Here is a 20,677-nt window from a genome sequence, read left to right as displayed (position 1 = left end):
TAACTCTGTATAGTGCTGCACCCCCCCTCCCCTAATTCTGTATAGTGCTGCACCCCCTCCCCTAACCCTGTATAGTGCTGCACCCCCTCCCCTAACTCTGTATAGTGCTGCACCCCCCTCCCCTAACTCTGTATAGTGCTGCACCCCCCCTCCCCTAACTCTGTATAGTTCTGCACCCCCCTCCCCTAACCCTGTATAGTGCTGCACCCCCTCCCCTAACTCTGTATAGTGCTGCACCCCCCTCCCCTAACTCTGTATAGTGCTGCACCCCCCCTCCCCTAACTCTGTATAGTGCTGCACCCCCCCTCCCCTAACCCTGTATAGTGCTGCACCCCCTCCCCTAACTCTGTATAGTTCTGCACCCCCCTCCCCTAACTCTGTATAGTTCTGCACCCCCCTCCCCTAACCCTGTATAGTGCTGCACCCCCCTCCCCTAACCCTGTATAGTGCTGCGCCCCCTCCCCTAACCCTGTATAGTGCTGCACCCCCCTCCCCTAACTCTGTATAGTGCTGCACCCCCCCTCCCCTAACTGTATAGTGCTGCACCCCCCATCCCCTAACTCTGTATAGTGCTGCACCCCCCTCCCCTACCTCTGTATAGTGCTGCACCCCCCCTCCCCTAACTCTGTATAGTGCTGCACCCCCCTTCCCTAACTCTGTATAGTGCTGCACCCCTTCCCCTATCTCTGTATAGTGCTGCACCCCCCCTCCCCTATCTCTGTATAGTGCTGCACCCCCTCCCCTAACCCTGTATAGTGCTGCATCCCCTCCCCTAACTCTGTATAGAGCTGCACCCCCCCTCCCCTAACACTGTATAGTGCTGCATCCCCTCCCCTAACCCTGTATAGTGCTGCACCCCCTCCCCTAACTCTGTATAGTGCTGCACCCCCCCTCCCCTAACTCTGTAATGTGCTGTACCCCCCTCCCCTAACCCTGTATAGTGCTGCACCCCCTCCCCTAACTCTGTATAGTGCTGCACCCCCCCTCCCCTAACTCTGTATAGTGCTGCACCCCCCCTCCCCTAACTCTGTATAGTGCTGCACCCCCCCTCCCCTAACCCTGTATAGTGCTGCACCCCCCCTCCCCTAACCCTGTATAGTGCTGCACCCCCTCCCCTAACTCTGTATAGTGCTGCACCCCCCCTCCCCTAACTCTGTATAGTGCTGCACCCCCCTCCCCTAACTCTGTATAGTTCTGCACCCCCCTCCCCTAACCCTGTATAGTGCTGCACCCCCCTCCCCTAACCCTGTATAGTGCTGCACCCCCTCCCCTAACCCTGTATAGTGCTGCACCCCCCTCCCCTAACTCTGTATAGTGCTGCACCCCCCTCCCCTAACCCTGTATAGTGCTGCACCTCCTCCCCTAACCCTGTATAGTGCTGCACCCCACTCCCCTAACTCTGTATAGTGCTGCACCCCCCCTCCCCTAACTCTGTATAGTGCTGCACCCCCTCCCCTAACCCTGTAGAGTGCTGCACCCCCTCCCCTAACTCTGTATAGTGCTGCACCCCCCTCACCTAACTCTGTATAGTGCTGCACCCCCTCCCCTAACTCTGTATAGGGCTGCACCCCCTCCCCTAACTCTGTGTAGTGCTGCACCCCCTCCCCTAACTCTGTATAGTGCTGCACCCCCTCCCCTAACTCTGTATAGTGCTGCACCCCCCTCCCCTAACCCTGTATAGTGCTGCACCCCCCCTCCCCTAACTCTGTATAGTGCTGCACCCCCCCTCCCCTAACTGTATAGTGCTGCACCCCCTCCCCTAACTCTGTATAGTGCTGCACCCCCTCCCCTACCTCTGTATAGTGCTGCACCCCCCTCCCCTAACTCTGTATAGTGCTGCACCCCCCTCCCCTAACCCTGTATAGTGCTGCACCCCCCCTCCCCTAACTCTGTATAGTGCTGCACCCCCCTCCCCTAACTCTGTATAGTGCTGCACCCCCTCCCCTAACCCTGTATAGTGCTGCACCCCCTCCCCTAACTCTGTATAGTGCTGCACCCCCATCCCCTAACCCTGTATAGTGCTGCACCCCCCCTCCCCTAACCCTGTATAGTGCTGCACCCCCCATCCCCTAACTCTGTATAGTGCTGCACCCCCCTCCCCTAACTCTGTATAGTGCTGCACCCCCCTCCCCTAACTCTGTATAGTGCTGCACCCCCTCCCCTAACTCTGTATAGTGCTGCACCCCCCTCCCCTAACTCTGTATAGTGCTGCACCCCCCTCCCCTAACTCTGTATAGTGCTGCACCCCCCTCCCCTAACTCTGTATAGTGCTGCACCCCCCTCCACTAACTCTGTATAGTGCTGCACCCCCCTCCCCTAACCCTGTATAGTGCTGCACCCCCTCCCCTAACCCTGTATAGTGCTGCACCCCCTCCCCTAACCCTGTATAGTGCTGCACCCCCTCCCCTAACCCTGTATAGTGCTGCACCCTCCTCAAATCATTGATAACCTGGGTTACTGTTAAGTTGTTGTGTACATGGTGGGGCCCTTAAAGTGTCTTTACAACTGAAGGTCAAGGGCCCAATATTTGTCCCGCAGGGCCTAGCCGGCAGGCGCAGATTGGAGCTGCATGGAGATCCTAATAGGCATTCCGGGGCGGTGACAGGGGGTGGCTCGTGTGAAGGGCGTTCCGGTGTCGGGGATTGCGCCAGAAAACGTAGTTCCTCGGACTCCTGCAGCCATATTCTGTTTACATTCTGAGCACTTATAGGGTCCTCTGCGGTCTGATTCTGTGGCCCATGTCTGCTCCATGGCACGCCTGTGTGCGCACTACGGCGGGATAGAGCAGCGGCTGGTGGCCATCTCTCGGCTGCAGCAAAAGTATAATTTGGCAGTATCACCGGCGACAAAGGTCGCTGCTTCTGCCGCTCAGCGTCCGCCTCTGGATCAGGTCCAGTCTCTCTATATCACATAGGTTGTGTATAATAATGGTTTCCTCTCACCAAGTCTGAGGTCCTAAACAAGGTTATTACTGGGCAGAGCAAACAGCTGGACAGGACTCCCAGCTAGGCTTTCTGTGTGGCACTACAAGTCCCAGACACTCTTCCTCTCTGTCGACTGCGTATCACTGCGCAGTGGGGCCCCTCCGCTCTCCTCTCTCACTTCTCTAACTCCTCTTTATTAAATCAGCCTCTTTCCAAAATGGCCGCTGCGGGGTATCACAAGATGCACCTTTGTTGCTAGGTTACTATTGCACCGTGTGTCCGCAGTACTCATTCTCCGGGTCCCTGTGGCGCCACCTGTAGGTGCTCTGCAACAAGAATAGCGACATATAACCTATTAGAATAGAGGCGGTGGGTGGGGAGGTTATACGCAGGGCGTTTTGCACAGTGGACTACATGGGCCTGTGTATGGGGACGAGCGAGGAGTCTCGGTGGGTCTCTCTGCCGATCACTTACTGTCTCTTACGTTACAGGTATATACGCTGCCTCTGACCTGCCGGACGCTCCCGTACACCTCGTGATGCTCCCACAGCCAGCGGCGCAGTACCCACCAGGCCTACCGAGATGACATCTAGTGAACTGCGGGGGCGGGCCTTCTACTGCCGGGAATGGGCTCTTCAGAGGCTCGGCCACTGTCTGGAGAGGCTGGGGGGAGCGGCCGCACCTGGTATTCTCATCACCGGTGCCCCCGGGGCAGGAAAAACTGCCCTGTGTACAGAGATCCTGTGGCCCACGTCTGAGGCAGGACGGAACGCACGGCTCAGCTCCAGGGTCCTGGCATACCACTTCTGCCAGGCCCACACTCATGCCAGTCTCAACCCGCATCACTTCATCCAGAGCCTGGCACGGCAGCTGCAGCACAGCACGCTCATCCAGGGGTACAGAGGAGAGACCGACACAGAGACCTGCAAGGGGGACCTCAATGACTTGTTCAAGAGGTGAGGACGGTGCCCCCAGACTTATATGGCGCCATTAGCGTCAGATGCTCTGCAGTGTATCTATAATAACCTGAGCACTATGCTCTGCAGTGTATCTATAATAACCTGAGCGCTATGCTCTGCAGTGTATAATAACCTTAGCGCTATGCTCTGCAGTGTATCTATAATAACCTGAGCGCTATGCTCTGCAGTGTATCTATAATAACCAGAGCGCTGTGCTCTGCAGTGTATCTATAATAACCTGAGCGCTGTGCTCTGCACTGTACCTATAATAAACAGAGCGCTGTGCTCTGCAGTGTATCTATAATGACCAGAGCGCTATGCTCTGCAGTGTATCTATAATGACCAGAGCGCTATGCTCTGCAGTGTATCTATAATAACCAGAGCGCTGTGCTCTGCAGTGTATCTATAATAACCAGAGCGCTGTGCTCTGCACTGTACCTATAATACCCTGAGCGCTGTGCTCTGCAGTGTATCTATAATAACCTGAGCGCTGTGCTCTGCAGTGTATCTATAATAACCACAGCGCTGTGCTCTGCAGTGTATCTATAATAACCAGAGCGCTGTGCTCTGCAGTGTATAATAACCTGAGCGCTATGCTCTGCAGTGTATCTATAATAACCTGAGCACTATGCTATGCAGTGTACCTATAATAACCTGAGCGCTGTGCTCTGCAGTGTATCTATAATAACCTGAGCGCTATGCTCTGCAGTGTACCTATAATAACCAGAGCGCTGTGCTCTGCAGTGTATCTATAATAACCTGAGCGCTATGCTCTGCAGTGTACCTATAATAACCTGAGCGCTGTGCTCTGCAGTGTACCTATAATAACCTGAGCGTTATGCTCTGCAGTGTACCTATAATAACCTGAGCGCTGTGCTCTGCAGTGTATCAATAATAACCAGAGTGCTGTGCTCTGCAGTGTACCTATAATAACCTGAGCGCTGTGCTCTGCAGTGTATCTATAATAACCTGAGCACTATGCTCTGCAGTGTACCTATAATAACCTCAGCGCAGTGCTCTGCAGTGTACCTATAATAACCTGAGCACTATGTTCTGCAGTGTATCTATAATAACCTGAGCGCTATGCTCTACAGTGTATCTATAATACACTGCAGAGCACAGTGCTCAGGTTATTATAGATACACTGCAGAGCACAGCGCTCAGGTTATCTATAATAACCTGAGCGCTATGCTCTGCAGTGTATCTATAATAACCTGAGCGCTGTGCTCTGCAGTGTACCTATAATAACCTCAGCGCTGTGCTCTGCAGTGTACCTATAATAACCTGAGCGCTATGCTCTGCAGTGTACCTATAATAACCTCAGCGCTGTGCTCTGCAGTGTATCTATAATAACCTGAGCACTATGCTCTGCAGTGTACCTATAATAACCTGAGTGCTGTGCTCTGCAGTGTATCTATAATAACCAGAGCGCTGTGCTCTGCAGTGTATCTATAATAACCTGAGCGCTATGCTCTGCAGTGTACCTATAATAACCTGAGCGCTATGCTCTGCAGTGTATCTATAATAACCTGAGCGCTGTGCTCTGCAGTGTATCTATAATAACCTGAGCGCTGTGCTCTGCAGTGTATCTATAATAACCTGAGCGCTATGCTCTGCAGTGTATCTATAATAACCTGAGCGCTGTGCTCTGCAGTGTATTTATAATAACCTGAGCGCTATGCTCTGCACTGTACCTATAATAACCTCCCCGCTATGCTCTGCAGTGTATCTATAATAACCTGAGCGCAGTGCTCTGCAGTGTACCTATAATAACCTGAGCACTATGTTCTGCAGTGTATCTATAATAACCTGAGCGCTATGCTCTACAGTGTATCTATAATAACCAGAGTGCTGTGCTCTGCAGTGTATAATAACCTGAGCGCTATGCTCTGCAGTGTATCTATAATAACCTGAGCGCTGTGCTCTGCAGTGCATCTATAATAACCTGAGCGCTGTGCTCTGCAGTGTATCTATAATAACCTGAGCGCTATGCTCTGCAGTGTATCTATAATAACCTGAGCGCTGTGCTCTGCAGTGTATTTATAATAACCTGAGCGCTATGCTCTGCACTGTACCTATAATAACCTCCTCGCTATGCTCTGCAGTGTATCTATAATAACCTGAGCGCTGTGCTCTGCAGTGTACCTATAATAACCTGAGCGCTATGCTCTACAGTGTATCTATAATAACCTGAGCGCTGTGCTCTGCAGTGTATCTATAATAACCTGAGCGCTGTGCTCTGCAGTGTACCTATAATAACCTGAGCGCTGTGCTCTGCAGTGTATCTATAATAACCAGAGCGCTGTGCTCTGCAGTGTATCTATAATAACCTGAGCGCTATGCTCTGCACTGTACCTATAATAACCTGAGCGCTGTGCTCTGCAGTGTATCTATAATAACCTGAGCGCTATGCTCTGCACTGTACCTATAATAACCAGAGCGCTGTGCTCTGCAGTGTATCTATAATAACCTGAGCGCTGTGCTCTGCAGTGTATCTATAATAACCTCCCCACTATGCTCTGCAGTGTACATATAATAACCCCCCCGCTATGCTCTGCAGTGCATCTATAATAACCTCCCTGTTATGCTCTGCACTGTACCTATAATAACCTCCCCGCTGTGCTCCGCAGTGTATCTATAATAACCTCCCTGTTATGCTCTGCACTGTACCTATAATAACCTCCCCGCTATGCTCTGCAGCGTATCTATAATAACCTCCCCACTATGCTCTGCAGTGTACATATAATAACCCCCCGCTATGCTCTGCAGTGTATCTATAATAACCTCCCTGTTATGCTCTGCAGTGCATGTATAATAACCTCCCTGTTATGCTCTGCAGTGCATGTATAATAACCTCCCTGTTATGCTCTGCACTGTACCTATAATAACCTCCCCGCTATGCTCTGCAGCGTATCTATAACAACCTCCCCACTATGCTCTGCAGTGTACATATAATAACCCCCCGCTATGCTCTGCAGTGTATCTATAATAACCTCCCTGTTATGCTCTGCAGTGCATGTATAATAACCTCCCTGTTATGCTCTGCAGTGCATGTATAATAACCTCCCTGTTATGCTCTGCACTGTACCTATAATAACCTCCCCGCTATGCTCTGCAGCGTATCTATAATAACCTCCCCGCTATGCTCTGCAGTGTACATATAATAACCTCCCCGCTATGCTCTGCAGTGTACATATAATAACCTCCCCGCTATGCTCTGCAGCGTATCTATAATAACCTCCCCGCTATGCTCTGCAGCGTATCTATAATAACCTCCCCACTATGCTCTGCAGTGTATCTATAATAACCTCCCCGCTATGCTCTGCAGTGTATCTATAATAACCTCCCCACTATGCTCTGCAGCGTATCTATAATAACCTCCCCACTATGCTCTGCAGTGTATCTATAATAACCTCCCCGCTATGCTCTGCAGTGTACATATAATAACCTCCCCGCTATGCTCTGCAGTGTACATATAATAACCTCCCCGCTATGCTCTGCAGCGTATCTATAATAACCTCCCCGCTATGCTCTGCAGCGTATCTATAATAACCACCCTACTATGCTCTGCAGTGTATCTATAATAAACTCCCCGCTATGCTCTGCAGTGTACATATAATAACCTCCCCGCTATGCTTTGCAGTGTACATATAATAACCTCCCCGCTATGCTCTGCAGTGTACATATAATAACCTCCCCGCTATGCTCTGCAGTGTACATATAATAACCTCCCCGCTATGCTCTGCAGAGTATCTATAAGAACCTCCCCGCTATGCTCTGCAGCTTATCTATAATAACCTCCCTACTATGCTCTCCAGTGTATCTATAATAACCTCCCCGCTATGCTCTGCAGTGTACATATAATAACCTCCCCGCTATGCTCTGCAGTGTACATATAATAACCTCCCCGCTATGCTATGCAGCGTATCTATAATAACCTCCCCGCTATGCTCTGCAGTGTACATATAATAACCTCCCCGCTATGATCTGCAGTGTACATATAATAACCTCCCCGCTATGATCTGCAGTGTACATATAATAACCTCCCCGCTATGCTCTGCAGCGTATCTATAATAACCTCCCCGCTATGCTCTGCAGTGTATCTATAATAACCTCCCCGCTATGCTCTGCAGTGTATCTATAATAACCTCCCCACTATGCTCTGCAGTGTATCTATAATAACCTCCCCGCTATGCTCTGCAGTGTATCTATAATAACCTGAGCGCTGTGCTCTGCAGTGTATCTATAATAACCTCCCCGCTATGCTCTGCAGTGTACATATAATAACCTCCCCGCTATGCTCTGCAGTGTACATATAATAACCTCCCCGCTATGCTCTGCAGCGTATCTATAATTACCACCCCTCTATGCTCTGCAGTGTACATATAATAACCTCCCCGCTATGCTCTGCAGCGTATCTATAATAACCTCCCCGCTATGCTCTGCAGTGTACATATAATAACCTCCCCGCTATGCTCTGCAGTGTATCTATAATAACCTCCCCGCTATGCTCTGCAGTGTACATATAATAACCTCCCCGCTATGCTCTGCAGCTTATGTATAATCGGGCGCTCTGCGCCAGGTATGGATAATGAACGGTCACGGTCTGGCTTTTTGCAGGGTGATCGTGTCGCCCCTGGAGAACCTGATGCCGCCCTCGCAGAACCTGCTGTTGCTTGTTGACTCTGTGGACGAGATGTGCTGCTGCTGTCGCTCAGACTGCTTCGATGCGGAGCCCAGATGCACCATTGCGGAGCTGCTGGCCAATCACTGCGAGCTACTGCCCCCGTGGCTGCTGCTTGTGTGCTCTGCGCGGAGGGTGAACAAGTCTGTCACCAGGATGTTCACAGGTGAGGCGGCGTGACGCGTGTAGTATGTTTTATATGCTGTGTAACATACATGCAGAGTATGCGCAGAACATGTGACGGGCAGCCGGCCATACTACAAGGGCGGGTGTCCCTACAGCAAAGGGCTGACCCCCAGTATTACCACAGCACCCCCACATTACTCATCCCAGAATGCCCATCGCAACTCAGACACGCCTTACACCCCCGGAACCCCCAGGTCCCAAATACCACACATCCCCCACTTACCTGCCCTGTCTGAGCCCGTGCACGGAGAGAATGGTGGTGGGGGTATAGTATATGCTCTGCCCGCCTCTGATTGGCTGCGCTGCCTCATCTGTACGGGTTGTGATGCACCAGGTGAGATGGGGGGAGGGGAGGTGCAGGTGAGGGGCTCATTCGGTTGCCGAGATCCAGTGCAGAGAGAGAGAGGACGTTCAGCATGAGACCGTGGCAGGGTCACCTCTCAGACAGAGCAGGCTGGGTATTATACGGTTATAGCTGTGCCCTGTGTCAGCGCTGTACAGTATATAGCGTGCTATGTCTGGGAGCAATCACAGCGCCCCCTGGTGCTCACACACAGGCACGGGCCCTCATGCAGCAAGTAACTCCTGGCATGTGCTGTATAAACCACGGACACCACCAGCTCAGCGCCAGGCGGATCTCGGTCAGTGAGCCAGTCCGTGTCCTGTGCACATACGTGATGTCATTATCTAGTATTGCTGGCTGCCATAGGTTAGGAGGACAGCGTGACAGGTGGCGTGTTCAGCAGCGCAGGAAATGTGTCAGTGAGTAATGAGTACACCTGTGCCCCTGCTGTGTGACCTGGGAAATGTGTCAGTGAGTAATGAGTACACCTGTGCACCTGCTGGGTGACCTGGGAAATGTGTCAGTGAGTAATGAGTACACCTGTGCACCTGCTGTGTGACCTGGGAAATGTGTCAGTGAGTAATGAGTACACCTGTGCCCCTGCTGGGTGACCTGGGAAATGTGTCAGTGAGTAATGAGTACACCTGTGCCCCTGCTGGGTGACCTGGGAAATGTGTCAGTGAGTAATGAGTACACCTGTGCCCCTGCTGGGTGACCTGGGAAATGTGTCAGTGACTAATGAGTACACCTGTGCCCCTGCTGGGTGACCTGGGAAATGTGTCAGTGACTAATGAGTACACCTGTGCCCCTGCTGGGTGACCTGGGAAATGTGTCAGTGACTAATGAGTACACCTGTGCACCTGCTGGGTGACCTGGGAAATGTGTCAGTGACTAATGAGTACACCTGTGCACCTGCTGGGTGACCTGGGAAATGTGTCAGTGACTAATGAGTACACCTGTGCACCTGCTGGGTGACCTGGGAAATGTGTCAGTGAGTAATGAGTACACCTGTGCACCTGCCGGGTGACCTGGGAAATGTGTCAGTGAGTAATGAGTACACCTGTGCACCTGCCGGGTGACCTGGGAAATGTGTCAGTGAGTAATGAGTACACCTGTGCACCTGCCGGGTGACCTGGGAAATGTGTCAGTGAGTAATGAGTACACCTGTGCACCTGCTGGGTGACCTGGGAAATGTGTCAGTGAGTAATGAGTACACCTGTGCACCTGACGGGTGACCTGGGAAATGTGTCAGTGAGTAATGAGTACACCTGTGCACCTGCTGGGTGAGCTGTTTGGGGTCCTGAGTTATGCTGCATTCACACCGCAAATGCCGGGTCCTACCCGGTAAGACAAACGTGTACTTACCGGGTGGGATCCGGCATTTGCGCTCCGTTGCAGGCTTCCCGACCCGGCAATATACCGGGTCGGTTGCCATGACAACGGAGGCCGCAGCAGCAGCAGGGGCGGGGGTGGAGGCGGCGTCGGGAGATGAGCTCATCTCCTGCGCCGCCTCTCCCTATCTTGTGAATGGGAACCGTGTCGCATCGACACGGCTCCCATTCACACCGCACCTGACCCGGTAATCAACCCGGGTAAAACCCTTCTTTTTTACCGGGTTGATTTACCGGGTCAGGCGACCCGCTAAATCGCCTAGTGTGCTTTCACATCGCACACTGACCCGGTTCGACACGGCAATATGCCGTGTCGGTACCCGGTTATTTGTGCGATGTGAAAGGGGTATTAGAGAACCACTGTACCATGGTGTAGTCCTGGATCTATTACGCCTGCTGTAAGCACGTCCCAGCATTACTTGTCTTCCCGCGCTGCTGGTTGTCAGGTAGCATCCCCGCCGTACACACTCCGATATATATACACCTGTTATATAGCCCTCTCTGCATGCACACGCAGCAAGCTCCTCTGTACACACTGTGATATATATATATATACACCTGTTATATAGCCCTCTCTGCATGCACACGCAGCAAGCTCCTCTGTACACACTGTGATATATATATATACACCTGTTATATAGCCCTCTCTGCATGCACGCGCAGCAAGCTCCTCTGTACACACTGTGATATATATATATATATATATATATATATATATATACACCTGTTATATAGCCCTCTCTGCATGCACGCGCAGCATGCTCCTCTGTACACACTGTGATAGATAGATATATATATACACCTGTTATATAGCCCTCTCTGCATGCACGCGCAGCATGCTCCTCTGTACACACTGTGATAGATATATATATATATATATATACACCTGTTATATAGCCCTCTCTGCATGCACGCGCAGCAAGCTCCTCTGTAGACACTGTGAGTAAACCATCTCATTCTGCTCCCCGCAGGTTTCCGCAGGCTGTGTTTGGACGATCTCCGCAAGGCTCACGTTGTCCACAACGTTCAGCAGTACATCCTGTGCCGCCTGGACAGGGAAGAGGCTCTGCGGCAGCACCTGACACCCGACACTGCAGAGATGCTTAACCAGCTGCACATAAAGAGCAACGGCTGCTTCCTCTACCTGGAGCGAGTGCTGGACGGCGTATCCGAGGGGGCCATCGTCCTCCGCGAGATCCGCCATATCCCTGGCACCCTGAACGGACTCTATTTGTGGCTGTGCCAGCGGCTTTTCTCCGGGCGGCAGTTCTGCCAGGTGCAGACGCTGCTGAATGTCATCTTGGCTTCTCCGTCTCCGCTGTTACCTTCTGAGCTGCACCAGGCGGTCTGGACCAAGCAGATGAAAGGGTGGAGCGCTGAGGACTTCAGCAAGATTCTAGGATCCATTTCCATGTTGCTGCGCCCGCTAAGTGCCCCTGACGGTCTTCTCGTGCTCTTCCATCACAGCTTTTCCGAGTGGCTCCTGGATGTGAAATACTGTACTCAGAAGTACCTGTGCAGTGTCTCCGAGGGGCACTGCATGCTTGCCATGAGTTTCTCGGCCCGAGCACCAGACCTGAAACCCGACGAGGTTCATCAGCTAGCCAGGCATCTTCTGCTGTCTGACCTCCGAGGACTAGAACCTTCTCACTTAGCGCTGTGGCTTTTGTGGACAGGGGTTCCTGTATCTGACTGTTTGGCCTCAGACATTCCCCTAGAGTTGGAAGTCTTGCAGTTGCTTCTACTGGCCAGGTGTAAGGTGGACAGTGATTCGATTGTGGAGTCCTCTGGCACTCTGAGGAAGACGCTACAGCCAGCTGGCTCTGTGGAAATGCTGATAGAGACTGGGGGTGGGTTAAACCAGCGGGATCGTGCTGGAAGGACTCTGCTGGCTGCTGCAGCCCATGCTGGGAACCTGGAGGCTGTTACGCTGATGCTTTCCAGAGGAGCAAACCTGGAGGCTACAGATGAAGATGGGCAAACTCCTTTGGGACTGGCAGCCCACCGCGGACACGTGGAAGTGGTAGAGCTCCTCCTTAAGCATGGGGCCTGCTATGACCACACTGACAACCGTGCGTGGACACCCCTGCGCTCCGCCTCTTGGGGAGGCCACACTGAGGTGGTAGAAGTACTACTTGCAGCTGGCGCTCAGCCAGACATTTCTGGCCCTGACGGAAGAACGGCACTAAGAGCAGCAGCCTGGGGAGGACACGAGGGCACGGTGAAGGCCTTGCTAGGAGCAGGGGCGGAGATAGATGATGCCGATGTGGAGGGACGCACTCCCCTTATGGCGGCGGCTTATATGGGTCATCATACAGTTGCAAAGCTGCTGCTTGAATCTGGAGCTAATGTGAATAAGTGTGATCTGGAAGGGCGCACCGCTCTTGCTGTGGCCTGTCTGTGTGTGCCTGCGGGACACGGGCACCCAGAGCTGGTGTCTCTTTTGTTGGAACATGGAGCAGACCCGGAGCTGCCAGACCAGGAGGGGGCAACACCACTACTGGTTGCTGCATATGAGGGGCAGGAAGAAGTTGCGGAGCTTCTGCTTGAGGCTGGAGCTGACCCCGATCGTCCGGGAAAGGCACGGATGACGCCGCTCCTGGCAGCTGCCTCGGTGGGACATGCTGAGACGGTGAGGGTCCTATTGCTTTGGGGCGCTGCTACGGATGTCACGGATACAGAAGGGAAGTCAGCACTGGTGCTGGCGGCCGCTGCAGCTAGAGGAGAAGAGGCTGTCAGGGTCTTACTGGACAGAGGGCTGAATGAGAACCACCAGGACCACTTGGGCTGGAGCCCGCTGCACTGGGCAGCCTGTGAAGGAAGGAGAAATGTCTGCCGCGCTCTTGTAGAAGGGGGCGCTAAAATTAGCACAAGAGACAACGAGGAGTACACTGCTCTTCTCCTGGCAGCTCAGGAAGGTCACTCGGGCTGCGTAGAGTTACTGATTAACAGGGGGTCTCCCCTAGACCAGCGGGGCAGAGATGGAATGACTGCTCTGTGCTTTGCTGCTCTCGGGGGCCACAAAAGTACAGTTGACTTACTGCTGAGAAAGGGATCGGACCCTGATATAAAGACTAGCCAAGGCAAGCCGCTCCTGTACTTGTTGGCTCTGCAAGGGCAAACAGACATGGCAAACGTTCTGTTGGAGCATGGGGCTGACCCCGAAGGTAGGGATCCGGAGGAACGCACCGCTTTACATGCCTCCTGCTGGCAGGGAGACTTGGAAATGGCTCGGCTTCTCCTGGGCAAGGGCAGGGCCAATTGCAACGCCTTTGACAAAGAAGGGAGAACTCCTTTACATTGCACCGCTTGGAGAGGACATGTCAGTATTGCCCAACTGCTGCTAGAGAATGGGGCATTCACTGATGCCCAATGCTCCCAGGGTGCCACCCCTCTCTGTATTGCTGCCCAAGAAGGACATGTGGAGCTGGCCAGAGTGTTGTTGGAGGAGGGAAAGGCCAGCCCCTTCCATGCTGACCATTATGGACGTACCCCTATAAGAGTAGCTGGGAAAGGTGGGCACATCGCACTAGTGACTCTTCTGGAGAAACATGGTGTTCCTTCCTACCAAGGGCAGATGGGGAGAGCTCCAGAAAAAGACTCATCCAGAAAAGAGAAAATGGAAGCAGGTGCAGATAGTTGGTCTACACTTTCCCCAGTGTCAACAGGTAGCCACTCGCTTGACAACTCCCTGAAGAGCTCTAGGGGATCAGTTATGACCTCCTCTACATACCATTCCCAGGCAACAGTGCCCATGGACATCCTAACCTTTACACAGCAGGTCCAGCAACACTCTCTTCCACGTAGCCGTTCCCGCCAAGCTGTTGCCATCACGGACGTGCTTGGTTCCCATGGTCTTCCTGATTTCATGCCCACTCAGCCAGTAGATGCACCTACCTCACCACAAAGTCCCACAGCGTTTTATGAACTTAATATATGGGAAGCAGTTAGCAGGCCTAGCCAAAATCCAAGTTCTCCGGACCGCGAGCTAAAGAGGAATGGGATTCTCACAAACCCAAAGTACGGAAGCCCTTCATACGCTCTACGCAAGACCACTGACAGTGTGCACCTTCAGGATAGGAAGGGTAACTCCAGCTCATTTTGTAGTAAGATGGGAGACCCTGGCTATAGCCAAAATAAAACCAGTAGCTCTGGATATTCATCAAGTCATACTGGCACCGAGAGAGACTTTGAGCACAGAAAGACCACGGACTCTCCAGAGAAGTCCAAGAACTTTGTGCACTGTGCTACCAAGACCGGGGAACCCATGCGCTCTCCCCAAATAATGGGGAACCCTGTGTACTCTCCAAAGAAATGCAATGACCCAGTGACCTCCCCAAAGAGACCTGTGGAAACTGTATCTCCTTACAAAAAAACACTAAACATCGTAACCTCTCCTCTAAGATACAAAGATAAACCATGTGGTTCCAAAAGACCTGAGGACTTCTCGTACTCTCCTGGAAAAGCCGGGGACACGGAGCACTCGCCGAGTAAGACCAAAGAATATCATCAGTACTCTCCAAATAAGTGTCGGGACCAGACCAGCTCCCCAGACAAACTGCATCCTCCCATTATCTCCATCACCACCAGGGACCCACAGCTACACCTCAAACAGGCCATCAAGCTGCAGTTCGAGGGGCGTACGTGTGGATTCAGCTACAGGAAGGAGACACCACTGTGAGGTCAGCACAATAATTACCGTTTCTTTCCTCTTATGCAGGTGTAGGTGTGTGTCGGCAGGTGTATATCAGACACATAAGGATAATGAATGCAATGTCCTGGAACCTTTAGTCACAGTGATCTGTTAGGGAGCTAGTGGGGGTCCCATCCCTTGGTCCCGTTTCCATACAGGTCAGCGGGAGGCAGGAGGTACCAGTTGTCAGTGGGAGGTCCTTTGTCTGAAGGGCACGGTAAGGGAAGTTGCCCCATGTAAGGGTCGCCCGCTGGCCTTACACACAGTAGGAGGCTTCCTGGTGGTAGCATGCACGCTTTATGTGGTTTGCGCAGCGGACATTTACTTCTTCCCAGCGGTTACAGGATCCGGTACTGTGCTAGGCATCTATCAAGGAGAGTAGGTGTCAGCCATACGCATCTTCCATCGTGTTTGCAGATTTGTCCACTTACAGGTGTGTCCTCATACGTCTAGCCTCAGTACGCCACGCAGCGGGAGATGCCTCATACGTCTAGCCTCAGTACGCCACGCAGCGGGAGATGCCTCAGTACGCCACGCAGCGGGAGATGCCTCATACGTCTAGCCTCGGTACGCCGCGCATCGGGAGATGCCTCATACATCTAGTCTCGGTACGCCACGCAGCGGGAGATGCCTCATACGTCTAGCCTCAGTACGCCACGCAGCGGGAGATGCCTCGTACGTCTAGCCTCAGTACGCCACGCAGCGGGAGATGCCTCGTACATCCAGCCTCAGTACGCCACGCAGCGGGAGATGCCTCGTACGTCTAGCCTCTGTACGCCACGCAGCGGGAGATGCCTCGTACATCCAGCCTCAGTACGCCACGCAGCGGGAGATGCCTCGTACGTCTAGCCTCAGTACGCCACGCAGCGGGAGATGCCTCATACGTCTAGCCTCGGTACGCCACGCAGCGGGAGATGCCTCATACGTCTAGCCTCAGTACGCCACGCAGCGGGAGATGCCTCGTACGTCTAGCCTCAGTACGCCACGCAGTGGGAGATGCCTCGTACATCCAGCCTCAGTACGCCACGCAGCGGGAGATGCCTCGTACGTCTAGCCTCAGTACGCCACGCAGCGGGAGATGCCTCATACGTCTAGCCTCGGTACGCCACGCAGCGGGAGATGCCTCGTACATCCAGCCTCGGTACGCCACGCAGCGGGAGATGCCTCATATATCCAGCCTCGGTACGCCACGCAGCGGGAGGTGCCTCATACATCTAGCCTCGGTACGCCACGCAGCGGGAGATGCCTCATACATCCAGCCTCAGTAGGCCACGCAGCGGGAGATGCCTCATACATCCAGCCTCAGTACGCCACGCAGCGGGAGATGCCTCATATATCCAGCCTCAGTACGTCACGCAGCGGGAGATGCCTCATACATCCAGCCTCAGTACGCCACGCAGCGGGAGATGCCTCTTACATCTAGCCTCGGTACGCCACGCAGCGGGAGATGCCTCATACATCCAGCCTCAGTACGCCACGCAGCAGGAGATGCCTCATATATCCAGCCTCAGTACGCCACGCAGCGGGAGATGCCTCATACATCCAGCCTCAGTACGCCACGCAGCGGGAGATGCCTCTTACATCTAGCCTCGGTACGCCACGCAGCGGGAGATGCCTCATACATCCAGCCTCAGTACGCCACGCAGCGGGAGATGCCTCATATATCCAGCCTCGGTACGCCACGCAGCGGGAGATGCCTCATACATCCAGCCTCAGTACGCCACGCAGCGGGAGATGCCTCATATATCCAGCCTCAGTACGCCACGCAGCGGGAGATGCCTCATACATCCAGCCTCAGTACGCCACGCAGCGGGAGATGCCCGGCGTGAGTCAGCTGACAGGTCCCGTGGAATGAGGCTGGTGTCAGACGCAGAAGCAGACTCTGCTGATTAAAATGATAGGCGTCATGTCTATATTCTGCGTGCGTCTGCGGCTGTATCTGCATACGGAATGTTTCCAGGAAAACACTGTAACGTAACATTGTGTATGCAGATACCGGCGCGGTTACGCACACAATATAGGCATGCCGCATATCATTTACTCTGCATAAACGGTTTGTGCGTCCTATTCATATAGGTTTGCGAATAAGGCGCATTTTAGTCGCATGAAAAGACGCTCAGCACCACCAAGTCACACTGCGGAATGACATGACTGGGGGGCTAGACGTGAGTGGACACATCTGTACACACATCCTCAGATTGCGCCAAACAGCCAGCGTAACCGCGCCGTGCCGCTCTTGTGAAATATGCATCTTATTAGTTACTTTATACAGTTCTTTTGTTACAGAATCACTAATACTTAGTAACAGCCGGCGCACACTATACAACCCTCTGCCAGATCTGTAATGGGTGACAGCGAGCCACAATCGCCAGTTCCGCCCAAACGCTGGAAAAATGATAAAACCTGTCGCTTATACTCATTACCGAGATCCCTGATTTAGCTAATTAGTCTGAACAACAGTTTTGTTTTCTGTGCAAATCTCTTGGCCTTGATGTGTAAAGAAGTATTGGCTGCCAGTGGGGGTCATTCCGAGGTGATCATTTGCTAGATGTTTTTTGCAGCGCTGCGAGCAGATAGTCGCCGCCTATAGGGGAGTGTATTTTTGCTTTGCAAGTGTGCGATCGCGTGTGCAGCCGAGCGGTACAAAAATAGTTTGTGCAGTTTCTGAGTAGCTCTGACCTTACTCAGCCGCTGCGATCACTTCAGCCTGTCCGGGCCCGGAATTGACGTCAGACACCCGCCCTGCAAACGCCTGGACACGCCTGCGTTTTCCCTACCACTCCCAGAAAACGGTCAGGTGACACCCACAAACGCCTTCTTCCTGTCAATCTCCTTGCGATCGGCTGTGCGAATGGATTTTTCGTTAAACTCATCGCCCAGCAACGATCCGCTGTTTACCCGTACAACGCGCCTGCGCATTGCGGTGCATACGCAGTTCTGTCCTGATCGCTGCGAAAAAGGGCCGCGTGCGATCAAGTTGGAATGACCCCCCCAATGTCCCACCGTTACCACTGCACCCCATCTACATAGCACATGCACAGATGTGCCCAACCAGCAGATGGCGCCTCCGGGCTTCTGCGTTCCAGTTTGTCAGCGACGCTTTGTCCTGCGAGGACGGTATAAACCTTTCACATCTTAAGATTAACCAGAAATCCTTCCCTTCCGTTTGTTTGCTCTGAAAACAACTCCTGCTCCGCTCGCCACCTCCAAAGTCAACAGCAGCGTCCGTAAACACATGTCCTCCCTATCAGCGGTATATGACCTGGCGTGGCAGATTACACAGTACGCAGAGAGGATGTACATACAGGAGAGAGAGTGTACATGGTGTCACGTACAGGAGAGAGGGTGTACATTGTGTGATGTACGCGGTGTCGCGTACAGGTGAGAGGATGTAGTTATATAGTGGGAGGAGCAGGGTCCCAGCAGCACAGAGTATATCAGGAGATGAGTGATGTGTCAGTGAGGACAGGGCTGCATGTGACAGGGGCAGTGACATGATGTGAGGAGGGGAATGGAGGCAGCAGAAAGCCACAGACTGAGAGTTATATAGTGGGAGGAGCAGGGTCCCCAGCAGCACAGAGTATATCAGGAGATGAGTGATGTGTCAGTGAGGACAGGGCTGCATGTGACAGGGGCAGTGACATGATGTGAGGAGGGGAATGGAGGCAGCAGGAAGCCACAGACTGAGAGTTATATAGTGGGAGGAGCAGGGTCCCCAGCAGTACAGAGTACATCAGGAGAGGAGAGATGTGTCAGTGAGGACAGGGCTGCATGTGACAGGGGCAGTGACATGATGTGAGGAGGGGAATGGAGGCAGCAGGAAGCCACAGACTGAGAGTTATATAGTGGGAGGAGCAGGGTCCCCAGCAGCACAGAGTATATCAGGAGATGAGTGATGTGTCAGCGAGGACAATGCTATTATCCATCCATTACTATAATGTGTGTGTGTGTGTGTGTGTGTGTGTGCGCGCAGTGTATGAGATGTTCTATGACCATATTTTGTGTTTGCACTGAAATGGCGCCCCCTGAAGTTTTTCTGCGTTAGCGTCGGGCATCTTTTCTTTTTTTGGCAAAAATGCGTCTTTTTAGCATCGCTATGTGAATAGGACGCAGACTGCCGATGAAAATGCTATGCAGACAGTATTGTGGGGTAAACACTGTAAATAAAATTCCGTATGGAGATAGAACCGCGGTCGCACACAGAATACCGGCATGCCGCATATAATTTTGCGATTAATACTCGTTTTATTGGGAAAAATCGCACAAAAAGACGCTGGCGCTATGAAGTCACGGCATGGCTGTTTAGCGTGCAGGGAGGCTAGATGTAAGTGGACACATCTGTATGTGCAAATAGCTTCCAGTCCTGAATGAGGCCCATGAAGTGGGTAATGATAGTAGTAATAATGTTATTTATATCGGGGGCGGATGCTGTGGCGTTGTGTAGCGTAGATGTCAGACTTACTCTCTTATCTCCGTTTCCAGGTGACGCGTTCATTCTGCGGGATCAGTCTGCTGGGCGCAGGATCGGGCGCTGCGGATAAAGCTGCTGAGGAACCTGCGTCGCAGTGGGAGCAGGATTGTCACTGGCCTCCGGGAGCAGCTGGGCTGTTCCAGGCTGTGCGATCAGAGGGCCATCTGCTATAGCGTTGTGCTGGGGACCTGTGTATCTAACCTGTTGTGTAAGCATTTATACTAGAATGGACATAGGTTGCTATGGGTAACGTCCCATCCTGGGTGGTAACGACGTGCACTCAGTGATGGAGGACTCGTATAACCGAATAAACCTTCTTCATGTTGGTATTTCAGATGTTATCTGTTGTTTACATAACTCCGTCATTACTTTGTACATACGAGGTTATCACGTCCTGGCCGTATATTTATTATTGGTTTCCACTAACAGACGTACAGGAAGAGAAACCCCAACCATACAATAACAGAACGGTGTTACACCAAACGGGGGCAATATCCCGCCACATACACATTCACAGATCTCTGGCATCAAATGAATTGAGGGAGAGCGGTAGCAGCGTGGAAAGCGGGGGCATAGTCCAGAACAAACGTAGTATGGATAACAACAATGTGGGGAGATAATAGTGTATACAGAGGGAATTACCTCAATGTGAGTGTCGGAGGTATAGCCAAATTAAGGGGGGCACTGTACCCCGTGCCCCCTCTGTCAGGGGGCCCCTCAGCCAAAGTACACTGACATCACTAACTCTCCCTCTTGTGCAGCAGCAGAAACAGGCAGCTAGAATGTCAGTAGGACAGTATGCAGTGCAGGCAGAGACACAGGTGTAAATGTGGAAAAAGCTATGCGCTCAGGTGAATAGCACTGCACTTGGTTGTCAGCAGCCTCTTGAAAAAGGGAATTGCCAATCCCTTAAAACACAACCAATAAAACAATTAACAAGTGGCGCTGGACAACCAGAGTAAATTAAAACATTTATTTTCTTAAATGCATGTAAAAATTACAACAACCTCCCGGGGGTGATAAATC

The 20,677-nt window shown here is 52.5% G+C and overlaps 1 protein-coding gene across 4 annotated transcripts in view; it reads left to right on the top strand.

The window, feature by feature from the left end:
• LOC134992685 (ankyrin repeat domain-containing protein 50-like) overlaps positions 1 to 19,980 on the top strand; it is an 81,465-nt gene extending 61,485 nt beyond the window's left edge. For all 4 annotated transcript variants that reach the window (XM_063950800.1, XM_063950801.1, XM_063950803.1 and 1 more), the window contains 4 exons: positions 3,416 to 3,880; positions 8,504 to 8,733; positions 11,459 to 15,169; positions 19,663 to 19,980. In XM_063950800.1, the coding sequence (XP_063806870.1) occupies positions 3,507 to 3,880; positions 8,504 to 8,733; positions 11,459 to 15,168 (4,314 nt within the window). In that variant the 5' untranslated portion in view covers positions 3,416 to 3,506 and the 3' untranslated portion in view covers position 15,169; positions 19,663 to 19,980. The remainder of the gene's footprint in view (positions 1 to 3,415; positions 3,881 to 8,503; positions 8,734 to 11,458; positions 15,170 to 19,662) is intronic.
• The last annotated feature ends 697 nt before the right edge of the window (positions 19,981 to 20,677 follow it).

The sequence above is a fragment of the Pseudophryne corroboree genome, chromosome 2 (assembly GCF_028390025.1).
Source record: "Pseudophryne corroboree isolate aPseCor3 chromosome 2, aPseCor3.hap2, whole genome shotgun sequence".
Classification (NCBI taxonomy): domain Eukaryota; kingdom Metazoa; phylum Chordata; class Amphibia; order Anura; family Myobatrachidae; genus Pseudophryne; species Pseudophryne corroboree.
Note: the sequence above shows the minus strand (reverse complement) of the source record. Positions and strands in the feature narration are given on the sequence as shown.